This window comes from Drosophila virilis, chromosome X, assembly GCF_030788295.1.
Source record: "Drosophila virilis strain 15010-1051.87 chromosome X, Dvir_AGI_RSII-ME, whole genome shotgun sequence".
Lineage (NCBI taxonomy): Eukaryota > Metazoa > Arthropoda > Insecta > Diptera > Drosophilidae > Drosophila > Drosophila virilis.
Window position 1 is genome coordinate 17,501,244 of NC_091543.1, and position 25,822 is coordinate 17,527,065.

The 25,822-nt window shown below is 41.6% G+C and overlaps 1 protein-coding gene across 2 annotated transcripts in view; it reads right to left on the reverse strand.

Annotated features, from left to right (window-relative positions):
• Positions 1-25,822, reverse strand: part of LOC6635438 (E3 ubiquitin-protein ligase KCMF1) — a 126,203-nt gene that overhangs the window by 68,594 nt on the left and 31,787 nt on the right. The window contains exon 3 of one of the 2 annotated variants that reach the window (XR_004305033.2): positions 16,829-16,903. Coding sequence is in view for 1 of the 2 variants with exons in the window: in XM_032439733.1 (XP_032295624.1) it covers positions 16,829-16,846 (18 nt within the window). In the remaining variant the exon portion in view is untranslated. Of the gene's footprint in view, positions 1-16,828; positions 16,904-25,822 lie in introns of those variants that run through there. The other variant, XM_032439733.1, reaches the window with a different exon arrangement.

The window sequence follows — 25,822 nt, forward strand, 5'->3', positions numbered from 1 at the left end:
TTAAAGTATATTCTGCTGTTGCCTTTTTAGTATTTAACTGCATAGCTAAGATTTGATGCAAGGCATACAAATCGGATTACATACTCGAGTGCCAAAAATTGAGCTGAAATGCACTTATGGAAAGGCCTATTCGTGTGCTCATTAATGTTGTCAAAAATGAAAAAACTAAATAAATAAGCTTGAAAGACTCTTTAGAATGAGATTAAAAATCAAATTAAATGCCTGTTGACATACCACACGACTAGACACACGGAAAGGGAGCCGTTGCGAGTCCCGGCGATGAAGGTCCTTGCTGGGGAATGTTGCTGCTGCCGCTGCTGTTGCAACTGGCTCTGCATGAAGTGTCCTGTAATAAATATCTCTCAAAACTTTCCACAGCTTTTCCAGCTGTGCGTCTTAGTTTCTGTGCATGCGCGTGTGTGTGTGTGTGTGTGTGTGAGCAGCTCATGTGTAGCGATAAAATGTATCTAATTTAAGATGTTTTTGCCGCCCGAACGACTGTCAGCCCACACACAGAGACACTCTCTCGCTAACCCCTGACTCATAGCCAGCAGGAAGCAGTAAACATTTTCAATTTGACAAAACTTTTTACCTTTGACCACAGAGCACCATGAGGCAAGGAGGCAAGCGGGCAGCAAACGACCGCCCGCCCCTCCGCTCTATGCTAGCTGCCAAGCGGGGCGGCCGCCTGCGCCCAACAGCTTTGACAATGTGAGGTCAATGCGGCAACTGACTGACGGACAGTCTAAGTGAAAATTACACACACTCACACACACGCGCACCCACACACACACACACACACACACACAAACACACAAACACAAGAGCAAACAAAGTAAATTTTCAAATTGCAGCAGCAGTTTTTGGGAATTGCGCATACGCCGCATGGACCCTGATCGTTGCCCTCTAGCCTCTTATGTCTGTTTGTGTGCGTGTGTGTATGCGTGTCGCCAAGTATAAAATTGTTGTGTTCACACTAAACTTAAGTAACTGAATTAAAATGCGGCTAATAGAGTAGCAGCAAACAAATGACAATGTGACAAAGGGGTTTGCGGGTTGTTGAGAGCTCGGCACAGGCATGGCCACTCGGTCGACAACTTAGCAGCTTAGTTGACAACTTTAAGCCTATAAGTGTGTGTGCATGTGTGGGTGGTGTATTTGCAAGTATGTTTACTAATGGTCAGGCCCCAAAAACTGAAGCTCACTCAATGTCTGCATGGCTCTTAGCTTGGCTCTGCATTGCCGACGTCCTTGTAAGAAGCCCTAAACAAAGTCAAGAAATATGACAGCCGGACCAAAAGCAGTTAGACCATGGCCTCAATTGAAACTGAAAATATCCAAGCTGGGGTCAGTGTATTGTCCCATGTTTTCTGTGTGCTTCGGGCTCAACCTGATGTTGCATCAAGCTGTAACCGTTTGGGAATTTTAGTGCGAATCGTTGTTGTGCTCGGCAAAGTTTGCTGCACTTCACATGTTTCGCACTCAACTTTGATGGCAATTTGTCATTAGCTAAACGCATTTGTTGTTTCCCATTGCCAATGCTTGTAGCAAAGCTACTTTCCAACAAGCACAACAACAATAACAATATCAACGGGCAGCAACAGAGGAACAACAAGAACAAACAGGAAGCGAAACTTTTGTCGCCATTGTTGAAAAGTTTTGCAATCGCCAGAGCCTCATATACTATATGCATACGTACTCAGAGAGACCAGAAGAGAGAGAGAGAGAGAGAGAGAGAGACAGAGATAGAGAGAGAGCAAGCGATAACGAGAGAGAATACATCGCATAATATGCGAACTGGGGTCGCCACATAAATGAAAGTTATGCCTTGGCCAGAAAATGAACGCCTTGAGATTTGAGCAGCCACGCAAATTTAATGGCTCTCCGGTTGAGTATTTGAAATTGGGATTGCGATTGCGATTGGGATTAGAATTGGGCTATGATATCAAGCCTGTCCTCTCTAATTATTAACTTGCACTAACTACAACAACAACAACAACAACAACAACACTGACAAGCTTAATCCGCTCAGGCCGCAAGCTGGCAAATGAAATTGAAGGGTCGCAGCAAATATTTTAAGCTAATTTTCTTATTTTCACTTAATTTGCAGCTGTTAGAAGCTTAAGCCGCCCACAAGCACATATACACGCACACACATACACCCACACAAACACACACACACACACACACACACGCTTGTTAACCGTCAAGTGCGTTGACGTCCTCGTGCTCGTCCTCGTTCTCATCCTCGGCGAGGGTTGCCCAAAGTCAACGACGCCTTCGCCAGTTAGACTAATAATAAAAACTTAATACGGTAATCCACTTATGCCGCAATACAGCTAACGCACAGTGGTTCAAAATGTATTGCCAGCTGAAGCACAGTGCTTACAGTGAGAGCCAAAAGTACCTGCATGCGACTGCAAATATGCAATATAATTTGAGACATTTAAGATTAAACAGTTATAGCAAGTTCCTTATATCTTTAAAAATATTAATCTACATATATTTTTTAAGAAATTATCTCGATCACAAAGTTTTGGCCCTAAATTCGGTTTCTTTAATAAAAGAAGTCAACGTATAAAAATAAAATGTATTGAAACTTATGCCCTATTCATCTACCACATGCAATATAGGTTGGGCATATTTGGGTTGCCAAATTTGTTGGATTGCATAAATAAGAAAATTTTCAAAGCAGTTTTCCACAAACAGACTGCTTTGTACCACTGTGCGCCTTTAGCCACGCGTTTGCCCCTGCAGCCACGCCCTTTGGCTCAACAACTGCGTGTAAGATTTTGCTTCAGTTTTTTGAGGGCTGCGGGCAAAAAAAGGGGGACAGCAAAGTGGAAAACCAACGTCTTGCGGCGCGCACATTTTTCGTGTTGCCAACTTAACACTTTTCCTAAGCATACATACGCAAATAAATTATGATGTGTGTGCGTGTGTGTGGGCAAAGAGAGTTAACGAGTGGCAAAAGCAAACACTTGGCCAGAAAAGCAACCACTAAAAAAATAAAGAACTATAAAGTGTTTGAAAGCTGAGAACGTTGCCTTCGCGTCGAGCTGCAATTCTATTTGGCCCGAGCCAAGTAAGTGTATTTAGACAGAGGATGGCAGATAAAGAGCGGGATTTGTTTTTTTTTTTCCCCCTTTTTTTTAAAAGTACTTCGATTTGATTAGCATGCTGGAATTGTGGGCATTCTGGTTGTGCTAAGCCCATCTGCTTAGCAATTGTCGCTGCTTTGGCTAATTTTTGTTTTGCAGCTGGAAAACTGTTTGCTTTTCATTTGCTGTTGCTGTTGGTCGGCATCCTTTTTGCCTTTTGTCCGGCAAAAGTCAACGCATTGGCTTTGAATGCAAATCGGCCAAAAGCTCCAATTTGCATGGCTACCATAGGTCCTCCTTGTTGCCGTTGTTGTTGCTGTTGCTGTTGCTGTTGTTGGGACTGTCGCTGCCGCTGTTGGGTCTGCGGCGGCAGCGATAAGGATAAGCCAGCGTTTAGCCAGGCGGCAGCAAGAGCCGCGAGACCCAGCCAGTTGAGACCGCCTTGCCGGCCATAGTCTTTCAATTAGTTTAATAACATTGCAATGCTCTTATCTGGCCGGCACTCGCGCAGGCCAACACCTATCCAACTGGCCGCTAAGCCTCTTTATCGCCTGATTCCTTTCTATTTCTTTTTTTCCGGTTGCATACACTGAGGATAAAAATTAAAAAATTAATTTCGCGTAAAAACGAAGGTCCGTTTTCTTGAGTGTGCGCAAATAAAGAGATAAATACACAGCGCGAAAAACAAACGGTCCCAACACAAGCCCAATCGACCTTCATTTGTTAATAAAATGTGCTTGAAGTTATGAGCGCACAACGAGCACAAAGATCTTGATTTAAGTAAAATTTATTGTGTTAAACAATTTTGATTTAATTCCATCTTCTTGAAACCCAATTTTAAGCAAATTCATTGTGGAAAGGGTGGGAGGAACAAAATTTGACCGGGTACTTCCGGGTACCAACGCATCAAGATAGCATTACTTTATTGATAACTTCCCTCTTGGCGTTGCAAGTTAAATCAACAACGTGTTTTAATATATCGCCCTACTATGCGATGCTCAGGAGTCCCATTAGAATTTACAGGGTAGCATGCACCAATTTTAAGGTTTAAATGTAGAGTAGGTAAGCTTTATTACTGATTGCTTTCTATTCTCTCTATTCTATTTGTTCTCTTTCTCTCCTCCTCATTCTTATGCCCTACTACGCGCTTCTCATGAATCTAATGAAGACTTAAAATGGTTAAATGCTTATGCAATAGATCTCTCTCTATCCTTGCTTATGCCTCTCTCATGCTTTTGCTCTTACTCTAATGCACCCTTGTTCCTTTAACGATAAATCGAATATAATATGACTGCCACATAATAATATATAATTACTAATTTATGTTGATGCAATTTAGAGCTGGGCACGTGATATTTCCGAGACTTACACCAGCTCGTTCCTAAATCATTGCATACTTTCAGGCTGAAGCTGCAGTTGATTTTCTTTTGGTGGATTAGTTTTCCGCAACAATGTTTGCTTGCCATACCTGGCGCATCTTTAGCCTTTCGCAATCACCTTTCCAGCGTCTCCGTGTGAGCCCTTTCCCCCACCCACACAGCGGCTCAGTCCCCAGGCAAACGGTTTTCGCATTCGGCACGCGCCGTTGGGCTGCTGCTCATTTGGAGCAGCGCCAAATACCGTTGCCAGCGCTTCAAAGTTATTTCACAGCCAGCCCAGACCCCGCGGCCTCTCTCTCCCGCTCTCTTTTGCTGTCTCGCTCTTGCCAGTACATGCTCCCTTGACCAACTCGCACACACACACACACACACACACAGACACAAAAAGTGTAATGCGCAAAGTGCAACCAAATGACCTTTTTAATTCGCGGCCATGCACTTTTCGCATTCACTCCTATCTACCTCTCGCACTCTCGCCCTCGCTTTCTCTCCCTCTCCCTCTCTCTCTCTCTCTCTCGATCTCTCTCACTCTTTCGCTCACTGTTCTCTCCTTGTATTTTTTCTGGCATGTCTGGAGCTCTGGGTGTTAAATGAAATTTGCTGCTTTTGGCGCAAAAGAAAGTTGCAAAGATTTTTAAGCGTGTCGCGTTTGTTGCCATTAGTTTTGTTGTTGTTCTTGTTGTTTACCGTTTCACCTGTCTGTGCCCCTGTGCATACACACACACACACACCTGTGTAGATGTGTGCGTGTGCCTGTGTATGTGTGTGTTTGTGTCTCGTGTAAATGTGTTAATGCGCTTGCTGCGCTGCATTACGTGACACTTGCCCAGCGTCAGTTGCCCCTGCTGCTGTCGCTGCTGCTTCCACTTGGCCGCGCCCCCTGCCCAACGCCCATGCCAGCAAATGAAGTCTGCCCGCTGCATAAGTATGTGTGTGTATCTGTGTGTGTATGTGTGTGTGTCTGTTGAAATCAGCTTAAGCATTAGTGTAGCTTGCCTGCTGGTCCTGGACAGTCCCTACGCCGTCCTTCCCTCACCACCCCTTGGCCATAGTTGCCCTTACGTCCCTCTTCGCACGCCCTGCTCGGCTCGTATTCCTGTCTCTTTCCGTCTTTGTGGCTAAGGTCAAATCCATTTGACTCACTAGCAAATTGCTGCGCCATACTCCAGCGACGTCGTTACACCTGACCGAACGGCACACTCACAAGCCCACACACACACACACACGCGCGAGCACACACTCAGACATAGTAGCTATAAGCATGTGAAATTAGTGCAAAAAGTGCCAACGCTGCATTTAAAAATTTTAATGGATTTTCCTCAACTGGCCACACAAAAAAAAAAAGAAGAAAAGTGTGTCCAACTTTAAATGGAACATTCCGCAGGCATGTGATATTCGAGTATGCATGTAGACTTTGGGCGGACTTAACAACTATTAGCTTCTACCCATCTAATTGCAAGCCAACGATTGAGAAAGTTGAAAGCTCAAATGGCATTAATTATTTTACAGGCATATATTTATATGTGTATATGTTCTTGACGAGCTCCTTCCTGACGATCGAGCTAGAGGCTTTCAACTTTTTTAATTTGAACCATCTTTAATTGTATGTCTAGAAAAATATATTTTCAAATTTTCCCAACTTAAGATGCTGGTCTTGTAGAATTATAATGAGCTACAGATATCGTCTACTCAGCTGATTCTAGCGCAAGACAAATACTTCTTGCTGAATGTTAAAAAAGAAGTATTTTTTTTTAATATTTCCCTCTTTAAAGCAGCTAGCTGCAACAGAGTAAGCCGCAGTACTTGCTGGCCACCAGATCTGGGCAACATTTAGCTCCTTTATCTGCACACATAACTTTGGCGACAACTCATTAAGCTGAAGGTGAAAGGTGCAGAGAAAATGTATCGTTAAGAGCGCTCGGAACGGAATTTATTGCGCTGGAAAACTAAACGCGACTTCTAGGTACTGGGAAATCGTCAGTTGCATCATGGCATCTCAATGGGGTATTAAATGTGAATAGCATCACGTGAAACGCGCCCACATTTAGCGTAGCGCCCACACACACACACACAGACACACACACACACACCTGTTTAATTGACGTTCTCACGATTCACGTTTCGGTTTTATTATCCCAAAAGCCAAATGAAAATTCCACGGTGACGTTTTTTATGCTGTGGGCCGCCGAGGGGCGCTAATAAACAAATAAGTGGGCGTGGCAGGCGCAAAACAGACGCTCAATTAAGGCTATTAACATTACAAGGACACACAAGCACACGTACACCCTGACGGACAGCCATTGCAGGCGAGCCAGCGCGAGAGAGTATGCCGTGGAGGGGCATCGTATGGGGGTGAGGGGATACCAACCATTGGCAGCCATTTGGTTTTATGGCTCTCTCTATAAAAATTCCTTAGTTGAAATTTATTTGCGCCATTAGATGCGCATTAGAGGCAGTCCCTAGCGCAGCCAGCCACGCCCACTAGCTATGGGCGCAATGATTATGCAGCCTAGTAAGTGTATTCGCATACCCTGCAGCAATAAATGCGGCCAAAAGGGGTAGCACAAAATTGTGCATATCACGCAATGGAAATATCAAGATTTTTCTATAGATATATAGCTCTAAAGTATCTGCAGTCATCGGAGCTCAGTGTAGATTGCGCTCCAATCTAAGAAGATTTTTAAATTTCTCAACTAGGATCCATTTAGAAAGAAGAAGAACTTTCTATATTTGATGTTTCAGTTTAAAAAACAAATGAAGATTTGTATTAAATGCGTTTACCCTTTAAGTCTAAGTTGATTCGGCAAGTGAATTTTATTCTAAATAAGATCAAATATCTCGAACTATGTGAACTAAATACAGCGTATTTGCCAGTCCAGGTAATCACTCTGTTGTTGTAAGTCGACTAGCGACGCTCTCAAAGGGGAACACAAGGAGCACTGCAGGAGCCGGAGGTGAAGGACAGGACCCTCGGCGCAATTGAAGAAGTCTCTGCCTTGCAAATTCAATAAGTCAAGTTCAAGTTTCTGTCGCTTGCCCAATTTTGGTTTATTTATGAGCGATACAAACGAATAAATTAGGCACAGGCAGGCGCGCACTGGAGGACGTTTATCGGCCTCCCAAAACTGGCACACACTCGCATCCCACACACGCATTCACAGATGAAACGTGCGTTAGGTTATTCGGTTGTTTAGTTGGCCGCCTTGGGCTTATTCCCGCTTAACCCATTTAAGGGGGTCATTCGTCAAATTGGCCATAAAAACGCTTAAGCCCACAATAAAAACGAAGCGCACAGCAAACAAAATGAACGATTGGCAAAAAAAAAAAAGAAAAAACACATAACAAAGCAGGAAAAGAAACCGAAAGCGTAGACCGAACCTGAAAACAAATCAAGTTTCGATACACCGAAATTTTGATGCTCTAGCCAAGACATGTCAGATTTGATCTGATAACTGACTGAGCCAAGACTTATGAAACTAAATCTGGCATTAGAAAGTTAGCCGAACAATAAAATAATCCAATATCTAAATGTCAGACTTTCAAAAATAAATAAACACTATAACTAAATCTTATGTCCCATGGCATAGAGCATAATAGCAAACGGCGAGGTAAACGAGTTGGCAACTGGTCTGGGATTTGGTTGGGCTTACACGAAAGGTGCTTGATCGAGAGACAAGAAGAAACCGGCAGCACTCAATGCAATCGATTATGTCAAATCCTAAGAGCACATCATTAGCTATCCTGAAGCTCTGAGTCCTTGTCCAGATTGAGCTGCTGCCTGTTGCAGTCGCTTGTATCCTGACCGTGGCTGAGCCGGGTGGGGGCTGGGGCAGAGTGCGTGCCTAATGTCAGCACATAATGAATATGGCCTGGGCCCGGAAATCCGTTTCGAAAACTGTTTGCCAAATCGTCTCACTGACTGCCTATGCCTGGCTATGTCTGGCTTTGGCAGCACAGCCGCAGGAGTTGCCTGCGAGGGCACTTTTCACAACGGTACAGGCTCAGGCATGGAGAGCTTAAGGCTAACGAGTTCAACCTGCACAGTGGAAATAGCTTAGGAGTCTACAAAAATCTGCAAAAAATATGACCACAAATCCTGGCAGCAATGCCTCAAAATTAGGCAAAGAAATCGACCACAATTAAGAAACAAGTCCCGAAGCTGGTCTTTAAAATCCTGAAGTTAAGTAAATGAAATCAGAATTTAATTTAGTTTGACTTCAACTATATTTTTTTTTAGCAAAAAAAGAGCCATATTAACATATTTTAAGATAAATGTTGTTAACGAATGTTGTAACGAGCCAAGATTCGAACCGAATTCGTGAAGCAACATTTTTGTCTTTTTTTTGCAGCCATGTTAAACATTTTTAAATTTAGTTTATACAATATATTCAATATTAAATAAATTATTCAATAAATTATTATTGGTTCCATTTATGTACTCTGCTGATAGTGCGTGTTCGTGTGTGTGTGTGTGTGTGTGTGTGTGCCTCAACACCTAAGAGAAATTACAGCACTCGATGGCTGGAGGAGTACTCCAAACATATGCCTGCTTAGGCATTAATGGAACCTGCGAATTATTATGAATCGTGTAGCCGAGTGGCAAATGACCATTTAAATGATCCTAAACAGCCCCTAGCCATCTCCCACCCCCTTCACTGCCCACTCAATTCCTTTGAGCTGACCCACATGAGCTTTGAGTTTGTTGCAGCAGACGGCTAAGCAAATATTCCAATGTCGGCATGCACTGTCTGTGTGCGTGTTTGTGTGTGTGTGTGTGTGTGTGTGTGTGTGTATTTGTGTTTGTGTGTGTGTGTGTGTCTTCCTAGTTTATTGTTGTTATTGTGGGTTGCACTATGTGGTTAGCATTAGCTGAAGGCACGCGCATGCGATCGGAGCGGAAGACAGAAGCATGTTGGACGCGTCATGTTTTTTGTTTGTATACCCTGTAGCCAGACACTCACACAAACTGGGCATATAGATTTAAAAGGCAGTGTAAATAAACAGCAAACTATTTACAATTGATTTAGCATACTAATTACAGGGTATCTGCTAGCTTTGCATGCAGGCAACAACCGATGTCGTGCTTGTCTGGCTGGGCTGACTGCACTGTAAATGCGCCTGCCAAGGCATTGCCACAACAAACACTCAAAGGCTGAAAGGCTTTAAGCTCACAAGTGGCAACCGGAAGTGTTGTGCGACTCAAGAACCCACTCAGCATGCACACACACAGGCACACACACAGGCACACACGCGCGCGCACATACACGCACACACACACACGCACGGACGCACGCAAAAGCGCTGCGAGGTTGGGCAGGAAAAGAAACCCGGCTAGCGGGAACGGTTATGAGGTCTGTGGATAGGGAAATACGGCAGCAGATGGCAGACATGTTGATAGGTGGAAATTGAGGCGATTTACTTTTGAAAATAGGCTTCAGAGCTCACTGTTCGCAAGTTTTTTGCACTTTGAGTACAACTAATGTGCACACACTCGCACACAAATTGCTCCGCAACTTGCTGAAGCCCTCAACGCACTGGAATCCCTCAATGAGCCAAACGATTGACCCGCTGAATAGCGAAATGGCCCATCTGATTTGCGAACATGAACACCTCGGCCAGCCACGCAAGGCTCGTCTACCTTTTGGCGCTCCGGCAGATAATTTGTAAAAAATTAACAACTTAAGGGTCTCTATAAGTCCCACAACGAAATTAAGGGCTTGTCATTAATTATTAATTTTCACTATTTGCAGCCGATGCCCAAAGCAACAAGTGAATGTTAAGCACTTTGCCAAAACCACTACAAAAATGAATGTAATAATAAAAAGGGTAATTAATAATTAAAATTCTAGGGCATAATTAATAAATAAACAAATTTTCCAACAGTGCGGACAGTAAAACGTTTACATAAATAGCTTAAAAAAAAAAGGGAAGAGAAGCGAGAGGGTGCGAGTCATACGATTGTTCTATGATAGGAAAATAAGCGCTGATTGATTTCGAACATAAGCTAAAATAAACAAAACTTGTTGAATATTAGAAAAGAGCATTGCCGTGTCGGCTTCACATTTGGGCATTGGCCACTTTTCAACAAATTTCTCTTAATTAAGCGTCGCCTGTTTTATGGGCGCCAATTTCCTCGAAACAAAACAGCCAAAAACTTGTGCCAAAATTTATGAAAATTACTTTGCCGAAGTCGTCGCCCAAATAAATAAAAGGGAAAAGCCGAAATGCGAGAAAGGCGAGAAGAGCGTAAAAGCAGAAAAAGCAGGAGAAGCAGAAAAGCAGCCACAAAAAAGAAGGTGTTCAGCCAGAAGAAGGGCGCGTCGTCTGGGCGGTGACCAACAAACTAATCACAATAATCACACTGAAATAAAATTAATAAAAATGCGTGGCCCGTTGGCACGACAGGGAACATTTAAGAACATAAATAAAAATTAGCAAAACCAACAACAGCTAAGCAAACAACATGGCAGCGACAAGAAGAGAGACGGCAGCCGGAGCTGGAGTTGGACATGGACATGGACTTGGACTTGGACTTGGGTTGGCTGTATAATAAAAGCCACAAATATAAAGAAAATACACAAGCTGTTTGGCAGACGGGGTCGACAAAGTGGCGCTTTGGTGGCCACACACCGGAAAAGTTAAAGCAGCTGGCGAATAAACGAAAAACTAATAAAAAGCCTTTGACCAACGGCCGAGGCAACAAAAGCAACAGAAACAACAACAGCATTGCTCGTAATGACCCAGGGCCAAGCACCTGAACCCATCCCCGGTCAGAACCAACCCACCTGGCCCGCCTAATGGCGCTGCCCGCGGCAATAGGTACGCGTCGGATGCGTCGGGGGCTGCGTCTTTCGGCTCCACTTGCTCTAATTGAAGTCAACGAAACTTCCGATCATAAAAATAATTAACTTTTAGTGGAAAATGTTTGAAAATCGCAGAGCAAAATGGAAATGAAGACAGATTTCTCGTTGCCAACTTGCACTGCATTTCAAGCATAAAGCTCTCTGGAACTTGAGCACTTCGAGTTGGAGAGCTTCGCTTATATAACACAAATCAACATTTACTTTGAGATAAACAACTTTTTATAGTATTTAGACATGGGCAAAGCGAGATTTCAATAACATATGAAATTCTAATTCACTTAAGTTTCACTACATGGCGTGAAACGAATGACATTATGCAACAGAAATTGTTTTTTTTTTTTCGATATTGATTGTTTATTTAATATAATATAATTTTTTTTTTGCAGGTGTTTAAAAGCTTTGAATTCTTTTACCAAAAAATTAATCCATTGACTGAAAAGAAGCTGCTAACTAAAGTCTCGAAATTCACCGAGATTTCGATGCTCTTCCCAAAACATGCCTGATTTCTTTAGACATTTTTTTGAGCGAAGATTTAATAAAGCTAAAAGTATTCAACAGTTTAAAATAGCTAAATATATATAAATATAATGTGGAGAATATGTAAAAATGCATTTTTTAAAAGCTAGTCATGAATTGAATTTATATTACGAATCTTAGTTTTTGTTAAATCATTTGTGATATAAAGGAAACAGTTAGACTTTTATAATCCAGCTGAAAAACACGGCCAAGCATAGTTGATAAACTCTTGCAGCATCAGCTTTAAGATTTCACCCTGAGCCACATGCTGAGAGGCAGTTCGCTCCAATTTTCTTGACTGCATTGAACTTTTCGCATAAATTGCATTTAATTCATGCGCGTTTGCATGGCTGCCACAATACTAAATGTTGTTGCAATCATGTTGCCACCAGCCAGCCGGGCAGCTGCAACAATAACAACAACAATAACAGTTCTTCATATTGATATTAGTTTTTTGAATTGCAATTAATATATAAAAAAAATCCTAAAATTCGCGCAGCTTTGCCAAATTTATCGTACATTTTCAGAGAATACATTAAAAAAAAAACACAATCAGCTAAGAGAAATAAGGAGCAAGGGCAAGGGTTAAGGGTTGGCCGGCATGAGTTGAAAGGTAGAGAAAGGCGTAATGGACGATCCTGCATGTCCTGACACGTGTTCACTGGCGCGGCCAATTAGTCTCGAAATGCACGAAAAATTTAATTAACATTTTGAAATGCTTTGCATGCCTGGCATAACTTTCTCACGCAGACACCTAAAGCTAAACACATGAACACACACACACACACAAACACACCTGCGTATATATACCTGTAATTTGTACAACTGTCGTTTAGGGTTTTAGCCAGCAGCAGCTCAGATGATTACTCTCTTACCCAGCTACTCCCGGCTCCAGGCTTAAGCCCAAACTTCCTACTCAACACCACACACACACACACACACACACCCACACGCGCACACCCCCGACCAATGCCTCACCTTGGCTTCACCTGTCGCATATTCATGCTGTGCAAATTCAATGGAAACTACTTTTTATGACACATAAACTGTTACATGGCAACAATTGTACCGCTGCCTGTCCGCCTTGAGCGCAGTCACGCCCACACACTCTAACACACCCACACACACACACACACACAGATGCGGTTGCTACGTGCCTTTATACGCCCCAAAGCTTTTGGCCCATGTTTGCCCAGCGGTTGCTGGGAGTAAAAAGTTCAAATGCAAAATGAAAATTAAATACAAATGCCAAGTACTCGACTAGCAAAAGCTGCGCCCAATCAGACACAGCAGCCCCCCACTGTGCTGTCCAGACCACATCAGAGCAGTGTGTGTGAGCGTGTGTGTGTATGTGTGTGTGTGTGTGGCCAACACCTGACTTTTGGCCAAACAAAATGTTATATTTCGACAAACATTTGTACTGCTTAAATTCTGTGGAAAACACGAAAATGTTGCTCGTCTTGCTCGTTCACTTTGCCACGCCCATGCCCGTCCAGCTGGCTGCAGCATCATTATCATCAACTTCATCATCCTAATTCGTGGAGCACTTTGTTGCATTTAGTTAGTCAATTTGTTAGATCCGAAACTCAGTTTTAGCCATTTCAATTGGCATTAAAGAAAGCCCCATCCAACGCACACACACACATGCTGGGCTATTAGATACTCTGTATACATATAAATGATAAAAATTGGAACAGAGTATACGCTGTAAGTTGTACAGCTAGACTTGCAACTGTTCCAAGTTTATCATATATTTATCAACTAATTATATGGGCATAAAATATGCCTATGAAATAACACAATTCACTTAAATTTGGAACAGGGTATCTGCTTACTTAGTTAGATATTTGTTTAGTTATTTTAGCAGACATTCAAAAACAATTTGATTTTATCAGATATCAATGTTTGGCTTCAGGACTACATTGATCGCATTGATTGTTTTGATTGAAACACAAAACTGTACGTTTGTAGGTTGGTACTACAATTTTTAGATGAGTTTTACATATGTGTAGATAAGTTTTACATTTGTATCTATATTTGCAGGTTAGTTCCACATTTGCAGGCTAGTTCCACATATGCAGACAACTCTTCCTTTGTAGGTTCGTTCGACATTTGTAGAACTTATAAAGATGTACATCTGTTCCACAAGATGCTGTTGCTACTGAGATCTGTTGGTAACTAAAATATGTGTTTGTGTGTGTGACAGTTAAAACTGTAAGGTTTCAGAGTTTTTTTCCATGAATTCTGCAACATTCATATCTTTCCCGCATTACCAATATACCCAGATTACTTTCAAAATGAAGATTATATCATATGCTGCAGCATTATTATTTTTTCTTGGTACAAATGTGGGCCTGGGAAGGGTTTAAGGCTGTTCTCATCAAACCTTTTTAATTTTTCTTTTAATGCAGTTTCAGCATAACCTCGATTTCGACTATACAGCTTATTTAACTACCCATTCTACACAGCTAGGCTCGACCTGCCTGGAACAACCAATGTATATTGTTTCTGCTTCTCAAGGTTCAATTTGCAGCTACTCAAACTGGGAATCGCTTGCCAAACAAATCTGCGACTGAGCTCAGATTTGGCGAGCGAAGTTGCCAATTGATGGGGGCAGTTCCGCCGCTTTATGATTGTCCAGTGCATGGAGTCTGGGCACACACAGGCACACCCACTCGCACATCCTATGTGTGCGTGCGACGATGTTTGTTTCACCCAAGACACAGATAAAATTAAAATAACACAAACAATAAGAAAAGCAAAACAAAAAATCGTAAAAAGCAAAAACTTCACCTTGCCAAAAGTTTTACTTGTTTGTGTGCGTGTGTGTCTACTGTACCTGCTGGCCGGTGTATGTGTGTGTGTGTGTGTATGTGTGTGTGTGTCTACTGCACCGCCGAATGAGATTCTGTTAATATTTAAACAAAGGTCGCCACCATTCGCAGCGTTTTTCGTTGTAGTTGTAGTCTTGTCGTTATCGTCCCTTAGGCCTCACAATTTTTCATCTGGCATTGTCTGCTCAAAAATTTCCGCGCTTACATGGGTTGGGGGCAAATTGAATGAACAGGGAGGGATGGGGGGTATGTGTGCTTCGCAAGGGGCATTTGGCGCTGAATATTTTTTTGTTTTAGTTGCTAGCTCCACCTGCTGCTCGCATTGCCTGTCTGATGTCCTTTGTTGTCCTGCTGCTGTTGCTGCTGCCGGGCTGTGGACCTTTTATAGTTGTTGCCTGATTTGCTGGCACCAGTCCGATGGCATTTCCACTTCAAAACTGTTCAAAGTGGTTCCCAAAAATCTACTTCTCAGACTCTGTTCTCTAATTGACGAAATTCTGAAGTTTTTTGGAACATCTTATTATACACTTGAATAAATGTATTATTCTTGTGAATAATAACTTCAATAATATACAAAAAATTATTGCTGCGTTTTTTTAGGCGTTTCGGTTTTGTGGAATCGCTCGCATCGTGATAATATTCGTGTTTTGTTTCCCGCCTGTCTTTGTAGTCGGCTTTGCCCTGCTTGTGCTGCGTCATTTGGCTTGGCTTTTATTATTATTATTTTTACGAGCGCGTTTTCTGTTCTTTCATTTTGTGTTTTCATTTTCTACTTCTTGTTTTTATTTTTTTATACGTTTTTTTTTTTTTTTTGTCACAATATAATGGAATTTATTTTATGGCCAACAGGTAGAAAATTTGTTGTCCTCTTGCGTTCGGCTAATTTCGCTTTTACTATTGCCCGGCCAAAGGCCAAGGGCCAAGGGCCAAAGAACATCGTATGGTATAAGTGTAAGTACGCGCATAATGTCAGCCATATGTTTTTTTTTTTGTTTACCTTTTCTTTTTTTCTTGTTTTTTTTTTTTTTTTTTTGGTGGGCAGCGCGCAGTACCTTATGCTGCAATATTTTTTAATGCCCCAGCCGGGGGCGCCACGAAAAATAAATGAAAAGCATCGCGACATCCGAAGACAATTAAAATTTATTCAACGCTCTTAAAAGCGTGACTGGAGAAAATATAAACATAAATATGAAATAAGCGACGTTGGAGATGAGCCCAAAAGACCTTTTCTTACTCACACGCCTCCCCCCTCTCGCCCTTAGCCCTTGGTGGGGCATTATGCGATTTACATTAGCGTGTTAATACAATTAAAAAGTCGGCTCGGGCTCATCGGAGCGCCTTGCCAAAACAATGAATCTTCGCCCACCTGTCAGCAAAATAAAACAAAATTAAAAAATGCTTTTATTTCGGGCTCTCATGGGCCTATCACATTTCGGGCGTGGGGGATGATGGTCGTCAGCTACATCTTCAAATTAGTTAAGGCCACAGCTTAAATACATGCTAGAGCTTTGGATATACCTTTTAGTCAATGTTCATTTAATCAGAATTATATTAAATGGCTAGGAACATGCGCCTTTCATGTTCGAGTCAAAGTTAATGCGTTTAGTTCAAATACAGTTGAATTGCCTTTAAGTATTCTCTACGCAAATGTGAAGAGTTCGGAAAAGTGTGGCAGCATCTCGACTTATTGGCCATACCTTGGCGACCCGAGCTGTCAAGACAACTCAACGTCAATTTTCTTTCTTTAATTATTTTCTTTTGCTAGCAAGGTGGCAACGCTACAATTTTATCTGCCTGTCAAGTGTTTCCATGTTAAGTTTGAACTTGATAAAGAACACGAACAGTAGTTGTTAATTGTGGTGAGTTTTACAACATGATAAAGCGCATGTTAATGCTGAGGAAACAGGCTGTGCATTGACTATCAATCAATCAGTCGATCAATCAGTCAGTCAATCAGATACTTTGTGTATAAAGATATTATAATTTCATTTGCTTCATGAGAAAATCTTAGATCTTTCACCACATTCATATTCTAATACTTAGTAAGTTTATAATTTTAATACTTAATACTTATATAAGATATATGTTAGTAATTATAGAAACAGATTGTTATGTATTTGTAATTACGAACTCACCTGCCAATTCACACGCATGACTATTGCATTGTCATTTATCAGTGGCGGGAGACGAACTTTTATACAAACACATCACTGAAAGAACAGAAAAGCAGAGATATTGATTATTAGCTTAAGGACGCTGCCAGCTTACTTGAAATTATGTGAATCGCATAGTATAGCAATTTATATATTTTTTGATAATATTCATATTCAGTGAAATGTATACTGTAGCTACCTTATTGCAGGTGCACATTAAAACGGGGCGAAAAACGTTTGTGTGCACATTTTTTGTTCACCATCCGATCGGCCCAAACTCAATTTCAAAGAGCAGACATACACACATACATACATACATACATACATACATACATACATACATACATACATACATACATACATACATACTACATACATACATACATACATACATACATACATACATACATACATACATACATACATACATACATACATACATACATACATACATACATACATACATACATACATACATACATACATACATACATACATACATACATACATACATACATACATACATACATACATACATACATACATACATACATACATACATACATACATACATACATACATACATACATACATACATACATACATACATACATACATACATACATACATACATACATACATACATACATACATACATACATACATACATACATACATACATACATACATACATACATACATACATACATACATACATACATACATACATACATACATACATACATACATACATACATACATACATACATACATACATACATACATACATACATACATACATACATACATACATACATACATACATACATACATACATACATACATACATACATACATACATACATACATACATACATACATACATACATACATACATACATACATACATACATACATACATACATACATACATACATACATACATACATACATACATACATACATACATACATACATACATACATACATACATGCATACATACATACATACATACATACATACATACATACATACATACATATATAAATACATACTTACATAAATGCATACATTCATACTATTTATTAACTAATTACATACATACATACATCTATACCAAAATACAAACCTACATACGTACATGCATACAAACAAAAAGACATACATACCTTTATACACAATGAGAACACTACTTATTATCACTCACAAAAAAAAAAAAACACTTGTAGAAAAAGCACGTAAATTTGCTGGGCCTACTTGAATTTTTGAGAATCGAGGAGGAGGGCTTCATTTAAAGACACGTTTTATTTAAATTGCAGCCCAGCGGAAGTTAAATTAAATTTACATGTATATGCATACATACATACATATATACAATAATACATACACACAAACATACATACACACATACATACACACAAACATACACATATATGTATACAAGTACTCTCCGGCTATGCTAGTAGCAAAATGTATGCCTAAAGTTTTAGATAAATTGCGGAGGAATTTATTATTAATTATTTTCAATAATAATGTTAATGGTTATCGCATCGGACGAAACCTAAAATGTCGCCAAAGTAATCATTGAAGCGCATTGTCCACCGACAAGGTGTGGATTTTCTGAAAAGTGTGAAACACCCCTTAAATTAATTTGAACAAAGATCGCTGTAAACAGGTTTAAAGCCACCCTTCAGCTGGCTAGCTCTTGCGGTATGGGCTGTTAAAACAAAGAGATAAATATGGGACATAGTAAGAACTAGATATTATGGCTGCTATAGCCCAAGATAAAAGTTAGTCCATATACTAGCCTGATATTCGAAGCTAGATTGCCGTTGTTTCTTAAACCAAGTACTGCTTATTTCCATATCCCATTTTTCTTCTTAAGGCTCAATTTGGGTTTTGGCCCACAATGAAGTTGCCTAAGTAAATATCAGCCGTGTCTCTCTGTGTGAAGGGGGCATGGAAATTTATTTAGGTACGCATAAACAGAGCTTTGGCTGTCTTGGATAAATTTGTTTTCGTTTTTTTTTTTTTTTTGTTTTGCTTATCACAATTTAACCTTTATGCTCTGCGCATCTATCTAAAGCTCGTCAACTTTGTGTCACCTTTGTGAACTGTTTTCGCTGCCCCCTGTTCTGTTCATAACCGTGCATATTTCATCTCTTGGCGCTCGCTCAATCTCAGCCGGGCTCTGCCAAAATCAACAACAACTTTAAAACACTTTGCATTTATGCGACAAATGCGACACGATTGGACCCAGCTAGCCCTAGACCAGGTTGAACCCGCTGCTTGCCCCAGATGCCGCACTGGCGCCCTGTCATGGTCCTGCCCCCCTCCCTTGGTCATGTACGCGAACTCAACCGATCCCGGAGCAGGCGCAAAGCTTTGTCATAAATCATTTCGGTGCCGCGTTGCCACAGAATGACACACGTTTGGACAGGATGGGCTAGCCCGGCCCATGTCCAGCTACCAGTATACTAGCTACCGCTGCTTATGCCGCCAGCAGGTGCCGCTCCTCTGCCCTTCCCACTCGCGCTCTCCCCCTATCTTGCCCTCTCACCTCGCACTCACTCACTCTCTCGCTCTCTTTGTCTCTGGTCCTGCTGTTTACAGTGTTTGGATGGACGCCACAAATTGTTTTGCTGGCGAGGATTCAACAAATTGGAAAGTGTTCACAAGTAGCCGCGCACGTGCTCCGCCCACTCATCGCTCATGGCTGGTCGGGCCGGGTCGCCGTCCGACGACCGCCGTTCGCCTCCACACACACCCTGGTCGCTATCCGCAGCCATTTAATAATAAAAATTTGAACAAAAGTTTTGGCGGCTTTTCGGTGAGCTCTACATTATTTATATAAAAATTCAAATTAAATAAGATTAATTTGGGGACCCGGCTGCTGCTGCCCAACAGCTCTCCAAATCTGCCAGGCTCCACTTCAGTGCTCCTCCAATCCGGTCCAGGTTTGCCCACTCCGGTGCCAACTTTACAGTAACAAAGTGTGTGGCAGTCACAGTCACGGCTTTGACTTTGACTTTCAAGTGGAATGCCAGTTATTGTTGTGGCTCTCCTCTTTTGTTGTTGTTGTTGTTGTTGTTGTTATTGTGCGCGTGATTTTGGTCACTTTGAGGCAACTTTTGCATAATTCCACTCAACGCCCACTTGAAGATGACTAATGATGCTGCTGCCATCCGGCATACAGGGTGCAAGCGAGATGGCCATGTGCCGCAAATATGTCACATTTGTCTAGTGACAGGCGGGCAACCACTTCAAACTTGAATACCCACACACACACACACACCTCCCACACACACACAAACACACGCACAGCTGGTGAGAGACTCTGCCAGCCAAACCTGGCGGTGATTTTTCTAAGCTGTCATCTGCACTGGACAAAGAGACGCAGTCCATGGCGCTAATTGTCAGCCAAAAAACTATGCCCATTGCCTGTTTGTAGTTCCTCAATATGTTTTCTCCTGCATTTCGAAAGATTGCCATTGAGTATAACCCTACATGGAGTCGAATGCAATGAGAAAAACGCACACTTAAACTTAGTGCGTTTCCAAAAGGATGTTTGCATAATTTCAAATATATATATAAGCTTTGATATCTAAATTCATCTCCTCGAAGTCAAAATCAATTTTAAATGCACCCAAATCTCTCATCTATTCTATGCACATTCTTTTAGGTCTTTTTAGATTAAAGTTTCTGAAACGTGTCCTTGACAAATCGCATAGCGCACTTTTAATAAATATGTGTGTCCTTTCCCACTCTTAACCCTCAATTTAATTTAATAAACGATATAGTTTAATCCCAAATAAAATAATTCTATAATTCCCCATTTCAAATACACCTTTTTAAGGGAGTAGAGAAAATAATTTGTTTGGTATGCTGCCCAGAATCGCAATATACAAGAGGGTCACTTGGCGAAATTGAGGCGAAAGTGAAATAATTTAAGTTTTTCATTTCGCAGCTAAACTAAATCGAATTAGATCTGGAACTGGACCTGGACCTGCAACGGCTGTGATTGATGTGCAAAATGCGAAAAATATTGCGACAAATCAAATTGTGGAGCCGGCATTCGGGTGTGGGCGTACCAAACGCACTCCCAAGGCAACCAGGGGGAAAAACACGGATAACCTCTCCGATGCAATTAGTGACAGCCTGCCAAATGCACCGCCAGGTGGCGCCAGGCAAACAAGTGCAGTGCCCATTTTTGGTGTCAAGTTTGTGCGCTAATGAACAACAAACTTGAACAACTTTTACAACTGCAGGTGCTTGGCAAACGGGAAGGAGGGGGGGTAGAAGGTGTAGTGTAGCCCAAGAAGAAGAAACTGGCCGTAACGAAATGAAACGGCAACAAAATACCCACAATGAGGCAAGGAAATGAAATGAAATGCAATTAAAACAATTAAACGCGAGTTGGCCAGCTGATGTTTTCCACTTTCCTCCATAGTTTTCTTCATTTCAGTGAAGGAAAATGCAAAATTAGCAACAGCAAATTTGTAGCTGAATCGGATATCGGAGTCGACATCAGAACCATAACCGAAACTTGGACATGCAAATGAGTGGAAGGTTGGCCATGGTATATGCGTGAGCCCAGGTAGCTGCAGGTAACATTCTGTGCAACGATTGGATTCGCATCAGCAAAGGGGATTACTGTAGCTGCCACCGTTCAAGGCATGCCACTGAAGGCGGAGGCGTGGCAAACGACTGCTGCAATTTTCGATAAATTCGTTCGCTCAAAAGATGTCGCTGACGCCAGCGGGGCAAGCAGCAGCAGCAGCAGCAACAGCAGCCAGTGGCAGCAGATAAGTATAAAAGTATTTCATTCATTTCCATAATTTTAATAAAATTGAAGAAAAATATTCAAGGCACTGGCACACGGCATTGCCAAAAATAAAAAAGAAATATATGAAAAACGAAATGGAAAATGGAAAATGTGCGGCATGTAATGACTGGCTGGGAAAAGCGCTTGCACAGTGGATACCATAGCGAAACACGATACTCTTTCGATTAAAAAACCTTATCGAATACCTCACATATACTGTTACAATGAATATTAATCAGCTATTAGCATAAAAAAGTTCGACTGATTCTGTGGCACAATATTGCGTCCTACGGAAGTATTGAGATCCTTAATCCTTAAACCTTAACCAGGCACAGGTGGTTACTTCAATTACTACTGCGGTTATCATGCTTCAACTTAGCGACTCTATAATACTTCCCATGCAGTATCAAATTGTATGCTTCAAGCTCTTGAGCTGGTGACCCAACGATTTGTTGTTAAGGCTGCCAAATGCTTTGAGGCTGATTGCGAAAACATTGTATGGAACTCGTAAAACTCTTAATACCGTTCATTAAATATGTTCTAGTTGCTTTTAAGCATACAAAAAATATAAAACAAGCCTTTTCCTGCGTTTTTTAAGCCGCACGAGTGTGCGGGCAGCTTCATTGACCAGTTTTACTTGATACTAGATGGGAGCCAAGCGACACAGTCGCACACTGGGATTGAACTTCAAGAAATCAGTTTCGATACTCCGATTATTGGCATACATATTAATCGACACAGTTTCAATAGTAAATATCCCAGATCTAATACTAAAGTCACAGATCAAGCGTATTCATTCACTCTTCCAGACAAAAAAGAATGAATCGTGCCATGTAGGAAATTACTGTGCGAAATATTGATAATATGTATTATTACATTAAATGGCAAGTAGATGAATACTTTATCATATTTTGATATCATATTGCAGCTTCGCGGGAGTTCGATCCATAAACTTCGTCCCGGCGTTTGTCGTCCTACCTTACGTAAGACACAAACGAAACTTAAAACGGAACTAAAAAGTTGCCGCAAAATCAAACAAATCAAAACATTATCAAAGCCATATTCGCTTAAAATTAACTAAAACTATATGCCAAAAGTTTGAACCAACGCCTGGTTCAAGACCCGAAAATTGAGCGAGCGCTAAGCTCTCGATATCGATAGCCGGCTTGTCGTCGGTATTGATAACTCTTGTGCTATCGATATTCAACAATAAATCAGCCTTGTCTGCGAATGTTGCCTCACTGTGCCGTGTCTTAACCTGGCATGTTGGTATGCATGTGGCACCATTTACCTATAAATCCGGATCCATTGCTGTGCCAACCGAGCCAACGATTACTATCGATTGCTGCCCAACCAACCCAGCTACTCACCTAACCACATCTGCATCTGTGCGCGCCCCGTCACCAAATGACATAATTCAGTTGCTGGCAAAGTTTTGACTGATGCTGATGCTGCCATACGATGTCCATGCCCCAGCTCCTGCTCGACCCGATGCTACTGCTGTTGTTTTCGTTGTTGCCGTTCGGTAAAGTTGAACGTTGAATTTTGATGTTCGTTGATTGCCATCACCCATCTGCACGCTTGTTTTCGAAGATATGTCACCAGGTGTAGCAGCGCATTTAATCCGACCAAAAGTCGCAACATCAACAGCCAAACGTCAGACGTCAGTATTTCGCCCGGACCACGGACCCGGCCATGGATGCCCGCCAGGCACTTGTAAATGTCAAAAGTCGAGCTGAGCCGTCGCAGCAGCAGTGAAGCTGGTAACATGTGTTCCGCCCAGCTCCGCCCAGCTCCGCCCAGCTCCGACCAGCTCCTGCGGCTGCCTCTGCCCGCAATGGAAGTGACTTTCACTTGAACTTACTCGTATTTGTGTCATGTAACCCATACGCCGCGTGGACCAATAAAAGCAGCTAACCGAAAACAGAAAATGAAAATAAAATCAAATAAGAACACAGAAAATTGTAATATAACAGAAATTAAAATGTAGAAAATGTCAACGACACAAAGACGTGCGGCTTGAAGTGGGGCACAGTTGATTTTTCTGAATCGCTGAGCAGCGCAGCCTTCCCATTAAGAATCATCATTTATAAAACATGTTGCCTTATTTTACGTTAATATAAACCAGGCCGGCTCAAGATCAAAAACAAGTGAGCAGGTTATCTGTGCAGCTAATTTCACAAACCTCTCAATGTCATCAACAGCAGATTTTGCTATCAACTCTAGTTAAATATACACCTAGGTACCTGTAACTAGTTGAGAATTATAGGCGAGGCGAGCAGAGTTTAAGTCCACTTTCCCTGTGACAGTAGTTGCTTATAATATACTACACTTTCAGAAAAATTAACTGTACGATGGGAGCCAAAATAGTTTGGCCACACCCACTTTTGCTAGCAGTTTGGCTAAGGCTGTTAAACCTCACCTCATGCAGTTTGCAGAATACGATAGACCATTGATGGCAGCAGCACTCGAGCACAGCTCCTGCTGCTTCTCCCCTCTGTCGTCGGCGCCTGCTGCGGTTGCTGCTCCTCATGAGCTGATGCGCAATTAATATGGCAAATCAGGAGACGTCACCAAACGCAACCTGAGCCTGCCCACACACATTTGGTCCTGATTGTGTGTGTGCCATTGGGGCACACATAGATAGATACACACATACACCTACACACACACATACATGCCTAACCCTAACCCGCCGCAGGTCAAGGTTGGCTTTATGTTGCCCTCTGCATATGAGCGTTCCCCCGACCACGCCCCACCCACTTTTGTGGGGGTGACAGCCTTTTATATTTATGGCCACTACGTGTTGTAATGGGCGTGTTGCTTTCTGGTTTTCCATTTTTTTAAGGTTTGTTTTTTCTGTGTTTTTTATATATATAAATATATATATATATTATATTATTTTTTTTTTCATTTAAGGGCCAAAGCGACAACATAAAACAGTCGTCAAATTTATTAAGTGACATTATGCCAAGGCAAAAACAACAGAACCATAAAAAAGGCATTTGTCGGACACACACACATACACACACACGCACTGTTGCAACAAAAAAGTTAGAGCTTAATGGAAAGGGGAAAATAGCAGCTGAAAGTCGGGAAAACGAAAAACTCATTTCAAGTTAATTAGACGAGCGCGGAAAAACAGAACATGGTGCAAGAAACACAAGAGAAAAAAACTAGAGGAAAACCTCTGCAAAGTATGTAGAAACAAAATTTTTGTTAGCCTGGCCAACTGGCCAACCGAAAAATGCGCGGAAAAAACCAAAAACAACAGGAGCGTATGACTATCTACATTAGGCCGAAGCTGAAATACTCTTGCCAAATGATAAAGTAAACCGATTTGATATTTATTTGGCAGACAGACGAATAGAGCTACAAGGACTCAAGAATTGATACTGATCAAGAACACATTACACTTTATGTGAGCTGTCTTTTTGGAAGCGTTGCACACGTCGTGATAAACTAATAATACCCTCGACAAGGGCGTAGAAAGGAAACCTAAAAGGAAAACAAGGACTCAAGAGCATAATGAAATTGTTGGCCAAACTGTTGAGGCTATAAATTAAATATTAATTAATTGGCCAGTCTGTCTGTTCGCGGCCAAAAAATGCTGAAAGGGAAAATAACTCGCTTCAAGGTTGCGCCGCTCTGTCAGAAGGCAACCGTGTATTTTCTAATTGCTCATCAACCGTGTGATTGTCATGCCCCATTCCCCATGCCCCGTGCTCCATGCCAGCCGTGCCACGCCCCGCGCTCATTTAGTTGGCTAATTGCATTTTATTTAATTTGCCTGCCTTATTGGCGACAATTTGCTGCCAATTCAATTCGCTGTAACTTGGCAAAATTTCAATCACATTGGCCTTCAAAACTTGACATCCAAAATGTGGCAAGCAAAAGTACCTGCCTGCCTGCCCCACCGATCGACCGCACCACCAAGGCCCCCGTCAAATGAAGTGCTGGACATTTTTTACATTCCTTGTGCTGGGCAACTGTTGCAGGATTCTTGCTGGCTCTCTTTGTAACTCAGTTTGTCACTAATTGCATTGAAACAGTTTACATATTTATTTACCCTCTTGTGGGTCAACCCTCAGCTTGAGAATTCGATTTGTCGCTATGTTTTTCGCATTCCCCCATTTCGGCCTGTGACCCA